The following is a 10,764-nucleotide window of genomic DNA, read 5'->3' on the forward strand; positions in this document are numbered from 1 at the left end:
CTCATCCTCCGCGCTGCCCCGCTCCTCACACCCGGCGCACCAGCGGGACAGTCCGGCTGCACCAGCGGCTCGCTCACACCACCCCAACCTACACAGCACTGCCCACTGAAAAATAATTAAACCTGAGGGAAGCGGTCACTGTTTCTGCGCTTTAAAGTTTGCTGAGGTGAGTTTATATTCTCTTTGGACGTTTAGCCATTATATGTTATTGTGAAGAAATGAATACGACCAAGTAAGAGCTCCGCAGTGGTAAGTTACTGGGAACACGATATGACTTTATTTTAGATAACCACGCAGAGACTTTAAGCGTGCGTGTGGAGTAAGTGCACTGACTTTGTAGTGATTTCTGTTGTATATTACAGCAGTTATGTCATATGAATATATAAACTCAATGTGAGAAATGCATTACAATCTTATGAGGGACTTGAATTCGCCTCTATCTGGATACGTTACCTGCTCGGTGAGGACATGAATCAAAAGAACTTACTAACCGCCTGCTGACATTATTGTTGTGGTTTGATGTGATTAATTATCAGCACCTTTAAAAAACTAAATATACTGTTTAATTAACTTTATAACAAAAAATTCTTCCAGTGGTGAGAGAAGGGAAGTAAATCCAGGTTCAGTTACGGCTGAGGCAGTTCATTTAAGACGTGTAATAATGTTGACTGAAGCCCAGCTGTTAGTGGTCACACTGTACAGGATAAGGGCTTTTGTTGTGCGTCTGACATGAAACTCAGTCTTTTCAGCAGCATATTTATATCCAGCAGCAGCTGTATATCATTTCACCACTGCAGCCGTGGTCAAAATAAAATCTGGCATGTGCTTTGATTTTGATCACGCTACTTTGTAATTACAGCAGTCACACTACGTAACCTATCAATTTTTGTACATGTCAGGGATGTGCACTGATTCAGTGGAACTTGACTTGGTGAAGTTAAGGCGAGTGGCCTTCTGACCCTACGTCCTGCAGGAGAGCCCCTGAGGGAGCCCACCCTGTTAAATAACACAAACAGACTCACACTAACACGTATGCAGTGATAAAACAGACTGCAGTAGGCAAACGTGCTCTGAGGTGGTCGATAATCATCCAGCCGTGTCACTGGCGATGATAACTTAAAATCCAATAAAGCACATGCTGTTATGGATTCAGCCTTCCTTTCTGAGGACCTGTCTGTACCGTGTTTGACCTTTTCATGTTTAACTGGCTCTGTAATTCCCTCAATTAATCTCCCCACGGTAGCCATACAGTATATCTTCCTTGAGTACTTGCCTTGATATTGTCATCCTGTAGTACTGTACGCAGCAGCAGATGGTTAACACATGCAGTGTAATGAGTTTTCTGTACACCCCCCCACATGATTTGCACTAATGACATAGTTCTTGAAAACATACTTGATTAAGTAAACATGTACATACATTCCTCATTGCTTTCATCTCTTCATGTTTCTTTCTTTTTTTTTACCTGAGTCCTACATTCCTCTGAGGGAAACTCTGTGACCTTTAGGTGTCATTGACGCAACTAACCAGGAAAGGGTCAGTTACTAAGGTGTGAATGTAGTTGCCGTATTTTCTTTCACACCACGCAACAAGTTTCAACCCACTGGTTAAAGTCTACACCAAATCTTTAAGAGGCTGAAAATGGCAAACCTATTCATCAACAGCTGCCTGGCCACTGCTGGCTGCTGTTGGCTCATGGAAAGATAAACCATCTGCAGCCTAAAAGGTCTGAGGTTCAGCCAGCATCGATTAATATAATGTAAGCATCAAACATAGAAGTGAAGGATCCATCTGTGCACGTTGTGGTTATTGTATGTGTAGCCACCAAACCTATATTTGAGACAGTTTTTAATAAGATTTTTAAGAGTCACCGCCACACATAAAAAATCAAAAATCAAGTGTTTCCAACAATGATGGAAAAATTTCCTGTTTGAGACAACTTCTTAATTCATCTTAATTCATAACTTTGTATTTTAGGCCTAGTGAACAGACCTAGAGACTGGTTGGTGACCCTCTGGTAGCCTCTGGTCAGTAGGGAAACATTTGTATTCCCGACTACTTAGCGAGTAGTTGCTGACAGATTTTGTGGTTGTTGTACCGCAAAAATCTCCTTGTGGTTCCTTTCCTCACTCACAAATTATCACAGTTAACCGTATTTTGCATGGAAGATGCTGCCTTGTCTGCAAAAATTCTCTAACTAGCAACTCACTGAGCACTTTCAAAGTAAAAGTTGTGTCTGAAACCAACAAGTTTTAAAAGTAGCAACTTTTACTTTGTAGGTAAATGGACTAACTGTACAGTTTGCATTGCTGTCTTTGGTTTTACAACCACTTTGCAAGTAGTTAACAACTGTTTGAAAACAAGCCAGAGTCTATGTTCCCGATAGATAGTTATCATGGGGTCACTGGCTGGTCTTTTGTCCTGTGTGACTTAGCTGTCAATTTCACACCAACCACTCACAACTCGTTGGGAAATATTCATTTTTCCCCAGGAACCAGTGGTTGCTACTCGGTGACCAACTGGTTATGTGCCTGTGTGACTAAGTTATTTACTGTAGTATTAAACTCTGACTATAACTATCTGACTCAATGTGGGAATCATGAGCAAACCTGCAGCTCACTGCACCTGTGGTGTCACAGCTTAGCTAATCTAACACAACCTGAACTGCTGAACTAGAAACACAAATGATATTTAACATAACATGTAAGAAGATTGCTAAAGAACTTCCCCAATGTGATACTGGGTGTCTGTACACCATAACAGATGGCCTGAAAATAGATGTTTGTTGTGTGTATTTATCCAGAAGACTTTAATGATCACTCGTATTGGGAGTAAAATATTACAGAAATTTCAGATTCTCTCCTCTTCAGAATTTAATTGAAACACATTTAATTTAAGGAGGTTATTTTTAAACAAGATTACTTAATACATTTTGTTAAGTAAAAAACTTTTTTCAGCTGATTTAATTTTGCTATAGGCTACATTATATATGTGCAGATATATTTTGATTAGCGAACCAGCTTGTGCAGCTAATGTTAGCTTAATTATTGAGCTAGCTGTAGCTTTAGAATAGGAAAACTGCCTGCAGCAAACTAAAACTGAGACTTTTTGGAGTATAACTGCCACCGTTAACACTGTTAATGATGTACGTGTTGTGAAGAACAAAAAACTTGGCAATGTCAGCGGGAGTAAGAAACAGGGTTAGGCTTAGCAAACAAACCAAAAGGAAAAAGCCACCCGCTAAAAGGTGACACTAGCTAATTTCAATACTGCAATGTCTTGTTCTTGTTAATTCATATATACTGTACAGTGAATATTAGTTATGTGTGGTTTGTAGTGTTTGTGTATTCTTTTATGCTCATAAAGAAAGTAAATTGACTATTTCAAAACTTGAAATATTCCAAAAATAGTGCAGGAGCAGTAAAGAAAAAACTGCATCTATGAGTATGAAAGAGATAAAAACAGAAAATATCCAACAAAGTAGGCAAATTAGGTCTGCCAGATCCAGCAGATGGAGGAACCAGAGAGGCTCGGACAGTATGGATATTTATTGAAGCATGAAAATGTTTTCTTGACTGAGGAGGAAGTGTAGCAGTGTTTTTCTTGGATTCAAATTGAGTATGGTTGGTGAAAATAGGACGGTAATTGAAAGCCAAAGACTGACCCTGAAAAATGTGGCCTTATCTTGTATGTTTGTTCACCTGGTTAGCGGGGTTAGTGAGTGGAGGACATGAGAAGGGAGAGAGAGAGCAGGGAGGGGAAAAGCCACGATAAAACGCAAAGTCTGCCGCTGATTTTACTCAAGACAAACTGTAGCAGAGTAAACATTTTGAGTTACAGCCATGAAAAGAAGTGTGTGTGTGGCCTGACGGCTGTTATATTTAAGCTTTTACATCCTTCATAAGTCAGTCAAGACGTTCAAGGAGTAGGAAAACAAAGAAGGAGCAATTAGAGGTAAAGAAAGCTAAAATGGAAACAAAACTAACAAAGGAACGAGGCAGAATGAAGAAAGAAACAAAGTTTAAAAAGGAAAGACAAATTAAAGGAAAGAAATGAAAAGAAAAAAATGGAGATTAGGACGTAAACATGGTTTGAATCAGAGGAGAGGTTGAAGAGACGGATGTTTGATAGTAGTAAAGACTCCACCGACTGATGCTATGTTCAGGAATGTGTTCGTGCACACACAACAACCAACACACACGGCTCCTATTAGACTGTGGTTACTCTGGTTTATATCCAGCAAAGCCACCTCAGGAAAATACTGTACACAGTGACATGGAAATGTTGTTCTGAGAATCCCCTGAACAGTAACTTCGCCAGAAAAGCAGCTTAAAACTGAATATAAAAGTGTGATTAGGTACAACTTTTAGTGCTTTGATGCTCAATTTTCATCATTGGGCCACATAAAATGATACTCACATTAATAGGTCTCAGACACTGGATCACCAAAGTCGCTGAGATTCGCTGTCTGGGAACAGCGAATGTCCTATGCTAACCCTGTCCACAATAAAGGGATCTCTCCCACAAGTGGAATCCAGCCATCTTTAATAAACCTGTGCTTTCAACTGCTCTGACAAGTCAGAGTTTCTGCTGTGAGACGAGTCTATCCATAAAACAGCTGTTGAAAGAGTGATTATATTAATAAGGTTGTGGACCAATCCCACTGTTTTTCCCTTATGTCACAGCCTGCGTTCCTTCTTTTCTCCTCATAAACATCCATCAGCGTGCCATCATCCTCTCACATCTTGTTCCCTTTGCTTTCTCCTCAGCTGACCTTTTCGCTTTCTTTCATTCCTCCTACCACCTATCCCTTTCATCCTCTTTTCTGCCTGCATTTGCCATCCTCTCCCTTCACTCCTCCTTCTTACCCTACTTCACTTTAAACTCACTCTTTCCTTCCCTCCGACTCATTTGTATTGTATTTCAACTCTTGCAGAAATCAGAACCAGTGGTTCCAAGCTGAAGCAGCCAGGCTCTGCCCAGACAGAGGTGCCATACCGAGGATAATGGAGGAGATGAAGGATTAGGGGATAATCCAGGGTATGTCCAAGTCCCTGCTGTCAAGTGCTCCCCTATTTTTCTGATATCTAAGACGAATGCACAAAGACTGCTCCCTGGATTATAGCATTAGACTTATTACCATTTAATGTGTTTTTGATGCTTGTTTTAAATTCATGCTGTTTATATAATTCACTGGAGTGTGCAGAAAACAGCAAGCGCACACGAATAAGTTTCTCAGTGAGGAAAGAAGGACAGTGGATGGGTTGTTGAGCTTTGCCCGGAGGCTTCAAGTACATGACATGAGTCAGAGGGACCGACCCCCTCTGAGCTGTGGTCAAAGGTTTTTTTTAACAGGATTACAGGCAGAAACAAAAGAGCAGAGCTTTCCGTAAGTACACAGCCAGAGTAATTAATGCCTCCATGTGTGCGGTATTCCGGTAATGCTGCAGGTTATCAATTAGGATGGGGTTTTTCTCTCTAACTTAAGATGAATATTTCCCTCTTATTTGGAATTACTCCCTTATTGTCTCTAACGACACGCACTTTATTTTAATCAAGGAGGTAGCCTGTTGCTTTAGCTCCGCTCATGGGAGCATCTACCAGGTTCTTGCAGGCCTGCACGCTGTCTCAGATTTAAGATCGCACCTCGGTATAGCGGTCCTTCTGTGTCCCTTTGCAAGCCTTGATATGGCTTTACTCGGCGCTGGTATGTGGTATATTTCCTCCCCCTCCACACCCAGATGCCCCTCTTAAAACGGCAGCCAGGGGAAGTGGAGCGGAGGGCCTGGGACTGCGGTCAGGAGCAAATTAGAAAGGCTGCCTTGGACCTGACGCAATCTCCATTTCATGAACCATAGCCAGTCATTAATGAAGCCAGACGGGGCCTGTGCACACGTGGGAGGCCCACTGATATTTAGACGCTGCATCTGGAAAGTGGAGAGAACGAGAAGTCCATGTCAGGGTTGGCTCATGCTATTAAAATATTTTAAAATTGAATATCAATTACTCTGCTGGCAACGAACACATGACAAAGGGCCAAGACAGACTTAGAGAAGTGGGGAACTGCAGGACTGAAAAAAGGCAGCAAAGGATTATCAGTTATGTTACATAATTAAAATGGAGTACAAAAAGTTAGTTGCTAGCTGTTGTTAATTACTGATGATCTGGCATCAGATTGGGCTATGTTTTGTTTTTATTTTTTATTCATAAAGAGTCCTATATATGCTGAAGCTTGTCAGAGCAGATGACAAAAACAGCCAGAATTAAATCTCCCTTCTGCTTAATGCTATTTGTCTAGCTGTGCCAATATTTAACAGGAAATCATCTCAAATTTCAGCAACACAAAGCTGAAAAAAAGAATAAATAAATATTCCACTGCAGAATATTTACAAGAAGACATTCTGCTTTGATGATGGGTTTTTCTGCTTTCCTGCTGCATTTCATCTGCAGCCTGCTGCTCTTTTACCCTCATCTTCAATTCTCCATACTACGAAGGAGGCAAAGTCTGCTAGTGTCTCATTTAGTGAGTAGTTTAAGAGTCCCCGTGATGTGTTTTACAGCATCGTGGAGTGCAGGTTCTAACTTGTGAATAGGTTAGAGTTGATCCTCTCTGTCAGCCCATCACAGCAGCAGTGCCATGACTTGCAAAGCCTACAAACCATGAGCGTAACATTTATTTAGAGACACATGTCATCCACGCGTTTCTCTTTTATGTAGTTAACAGTAGTTTTCACTGTCAAAAAGTGTCTTTTTCCAGCGTCATGAAAAGTTGGAACAGATCAGCATCCAGATCATGTCTTCAATGCCGTGTCATCTACGGCCACAGATACCAGGGGCTGAAAGTGAAAGTCAGTTTCTTGCAATGTAGATAATTCATTCATCTGTTGTTGATAATGTAGCAGAAGCAGGGACCTGTAGAGCAGAGGTGCAGCATGCTGCTATAGAGATAGAAATGTGGTGCTTGAGAAAAGGCTCATTTATGTTAAAATATTTCAGCTTCTCCTACAAAAGGTTACATAATGCCATCCTGCTACATTCTAAAGAAAAATAAAACATCTGATTAATATTACCTGAATAAAAATTAAAAGCTTAAACCCTAACTCTTCAGATAAATTTGACAAATCTTGTTAATTTCCTGATGTTGAAACGAAGCAGACATTGAAAACATGGAAAAGAAATATAATTATAAGCTTCTTTTCCCTCAGCCACAAGGGGTTGCCTTCCTCACACAACCTTCCCAGGGATTTGCGTCTTCTCCTGGAATCTCAAGCAAATGTGTTAACCACTACACTGTGGAGCCACTGGAAAAAATATAAAAGAAGGAAAGAGATAAAGGATTAAACTTGGACTAATAACAAAATTCAGAGAAGGTACAACTAAAGAGCTAAGGGGAAAAGGTAGGATAGTGAAAGATGTATTTAAAAAAAAAAAAAGAGTATAATAACTAACATTTTAACATATTACTTTTTCCCCCTACTGTACAAAGCACATCGCCTATACTTAGAATTGCTGGGAGCTCTATACAGCAGTAATCTGGTGTTAGAGCCAGATAGCAACAGTAATTTTCTTATCAGGATATTTTCATTATCTCTTCCTATCTCCCTGAGAATATTTTGCTTGTTTATAAACAAATGTGAGCTTGCTGAATGAGGCCTGCTGCTCCTGCTTTGAAAGCTTTTTTGAGAGTCATTTTTCCAGGGAAGTGTAAAATGAAATTTGTGTAACCTGCTCTCCAGACAAAGCAGGACAAAATGGAAGCAGGAATTCCCTGAAAGTACACCCATCTCATGGATAAGAAGCAGACTTTGGTTTGCTTCACGGAGCAGTAACTGTGGTCTAAATTTAGATGGTTCCAGACCAGCGGACACTTGGAACGCAGAATCTTAAAAAACCTGCGGAAAGAAAGAAAAGTTACTGTACTTTACAACGCCGTGTAGCATCCAGAAACAGAAAGCACCAGGGTCTCTCTCTGAATCTCAGCTTACACATTACAAACTGCAAGTGTGATCCATTTCTTTCAATATACCTTAAAAACAAGCACATCCCTGTCTACATTTTAAAGATAGATGTTTTTTCCCTGTTTTTACTTTCAATAGATGGCTCCATGGTGTGACCGCAGAACCGTTTGCAGCTGGATTTGGACCTATTTCTGAGCTGATGTTGACAAAGCCAAAGCCCAAAGCGAGCCATTCCACCTGACCACACTCCAACTGGATCGGCTGCCTCCAGGAACACAACTGCATAGTGTTCTCCTCAATTTGTGCCTGTTTAATTCAGCCAGCTATGCATGTCAACAAGCTACAAAGACTGGGACAGAACTTGGCCTGTACATAATAAACAGACATGTTATTCTAGTGAACTATTTGGCACTGTACGTTTCAGCCTCAAAAACGACACAGCTTCAGATCTCGGAATAACCATTGAGAGCTATTTTCCAGGTCCATACTTTGGACTGACGAACTGTCAGTGACTTTGGTAAAACTCTAAAAGGAGAGAAGTTGAAATTTATTGTTAAGTTTGACCTTTCTGTGGGACTAAAGGCAATTCCAGAAATTGTTTCGAGTTGATTCTCAAGAAGATCCGAGCCATTCTTGATTTCTGATCATGAATCTTCAGGAAAAGCTGTCAGGTCTGAAGGGTCTGGTCTCACATTCCCACAGCAAGCGTCGCCATAAAGGAGACCTAACAGTGGACATGATTAGCCCTCCTCTGGGAGACTTCCGTCACACCATGCACGTGGGCCGCGGTGGCGATGTATTTGGGGACACATCCTTCCTCAGCAATCACGGCGGGACTGCCAACGGGAACAATGGGGAAACTGATTCTGTTTCCAGTCCCGACAACAAGATCGGAGCTTTCTTCTCCAGGACCCTCCGTCAAATTAGGAGGGGCTCTGATAGTCGACCCAGAGAGGCATCCAAGGATTTCTCTCCACCGCCTCCTGCCATTTCTCCCATCATCAAAAATGCCATCTCCCTGCCCAGGCTGGATGTGGATATGCCTAATGGAAGCCCCACCACCAAAGTGCTCTTCCCCAGTTCTCAAAACACGCCTGAGGAGAAGAAAAGCTCTTATGGTGAGTGGGAGATATGGTTTTTATGGATCAAATGATTATGTGTGGCATAATTTGATTCACTTTTATCACTCTTATTAGCCCTTACCAGCCTACACCAAACATCAGGAAGGAAAACTAGAAATTAGCGGGTAAAGAGACGGATTTTCCATTCAGTAAGTGATCGGAAGGACAGAAACACTAAATGAATGCTGATTTTCTCCAAGGTACTGCCATGGTACTTTGCTTGTAATAAATATTGTAAATACACTGAACAAAATGGTCATTAGTACCCTGGAGTATACCGGCTAGCAGAGTCGTATTCAAGATAAATTTATGGATATTGTCACCACGAGCAGTGCGCTGTTGGTGCTTTATAGTCGTGCACACAAGTCTGTTTCTGTAGCCTCTGCATGGGTTGATTTCACATAATTACTCTCCCAACATGGGACCATAAATGCCACAAATCAGGTTTGCTATATAAGCTAATGTTACACTAGTTGAGCCCGGTTTACTGTGGGAAACTAATTGGGTAATTCGTGGACTTCTCAGGCTCAGGCCCTAGTCCCTACGCTCTTAGGCTCACCTTTGCCCAGTCCTTCAGGAATCCTTTAACGACCAAATCACTAAGCTGTCCCTAAGTGCCTTCCTTTCTATTAAATGACATCACTGGTAAACAATGTCTCATGTGGGCGAAAGTCAAATAGGTTAAGTTCCAGCACAGTGTTCCAGCGTTAACTAGGAACTGTAGGAATGTGGGGATCATCTGTTGAAGTGCAGTGAAATGAATCCATCATGTACCCAGAGATCTAGAGGCAGACTGCCCCAGATGTCCTTATGAATCACCTTGGCTCTAATCAGCAGCGTTTACATTGATAACACACCTAGATCCAGACAGAGCTGGCAGCGAGCTGTCTGGGAGGCTGTTTGAATGTTTGAATGACCCCTGTTAACACCACACTCATGGCTGATGCAGTCTGGCCTGCTTTGTGTGTGTGTGTGTGTGTGTGTGCGTGTGTGTGTGTGAAGGGTTTGGTGAATATAAAAAAATCTTTTTTTTTAAACCTTTCTAAATTTTCACTTTATCATTAACTTATTTGTCTAATGATTCAGTGACTTCATGATCTTCAAATTTAAAGAAACATATTTACATTTTTAGATATTGTTAGAAACAATAAGGATCAGAAAAAAGCTTAAAGGACGCCTCATTGTTCTTAATAAATGAGATTTGAAGCTTAAGCCTAACTTTAAACAGAGTCAAGGGGGCAGTTTGCCCATGTTTACAGTCTTTTTGCTAAGCTAAGCTAACCATCACCTGTTTGCAGCTTCATATTTAGCATATTGACATCAAATCTTATAGTTAAGTGAAAGGAATCCAGTTTCTTTCATATCTGTTCCTTTAAATGATGAGTGAGTGATCAGATTGTATTTGAGTTCCTGACCTCTTTAATCCCTGAAATGTGATCAGATCACCAGTGAAAGTGAAAGAAAACAGGTTTTAAATAACTATATATAGGTATGTGTGATGTTTTTATCTGGATATGAGTTGATGTCTGCAAACATTTTTATTTATCTAAAGCCTTTAAAATAATAACGGAACTGAAGCTACTTAAGTTTCCAGTTATGTTGCGTTATGACAGATTGCACGTTTTCTTGAAACAAATCCTCCATAAACTGGTTTAATTCTTTCTCTCTCTTTGGTTAAAATGTGC

The 10,764-nt window shown here is 40.8% G+C and overlaps 1 protein-coding gene across 1 annotated transcript in view; it reads left to right on the forward strand.

The window, feature by feature from the left end:
* cdc42ep1a (CDC42 effector protein (Rho GTPase binding) 1a) overlaps positions 1–10,764 on the forward strand; it is a 12,978-nt gene continuing 2,214 nt past the window's right edge. The window contains exons 1-3 of the mRNA XM_086302894.1: positions 1–166; positions 4,937–5,040; positions 8,097–9,076. Coding sequence (XP_086159020.1) covers positions 8,605–9,076 — 472 coding nt within the window. The 5' untranslated portion in view covers positions 1–166; positions 4,937–5,040; positions 8,097–8,604. The remainder of the gene's footprint in view (positions 167–4,936; positions 5,041–8,096; positions 9,077–10,764) is intronic.

Source organism: Aulonocara sp. 'chitande type north' Nkhata Bay, linkage group LG8 (genome assembly GCF_057382095.1).
Source record: "Aulonocara sp. 'chitande type north' Nkhata Bay isolate Kocher_YH1m ecotype deep benthic linkage group LG8, A_spYH_male_GT1.1, whole genome shotgun sequence".
NCBI lineage: Eukaryota > Metazoa > Chordata > Actinopteri > Cichliformes > Cichlidae > Aulonocara > Aulonocara sp. 'chitande type north' Nkhata Bay.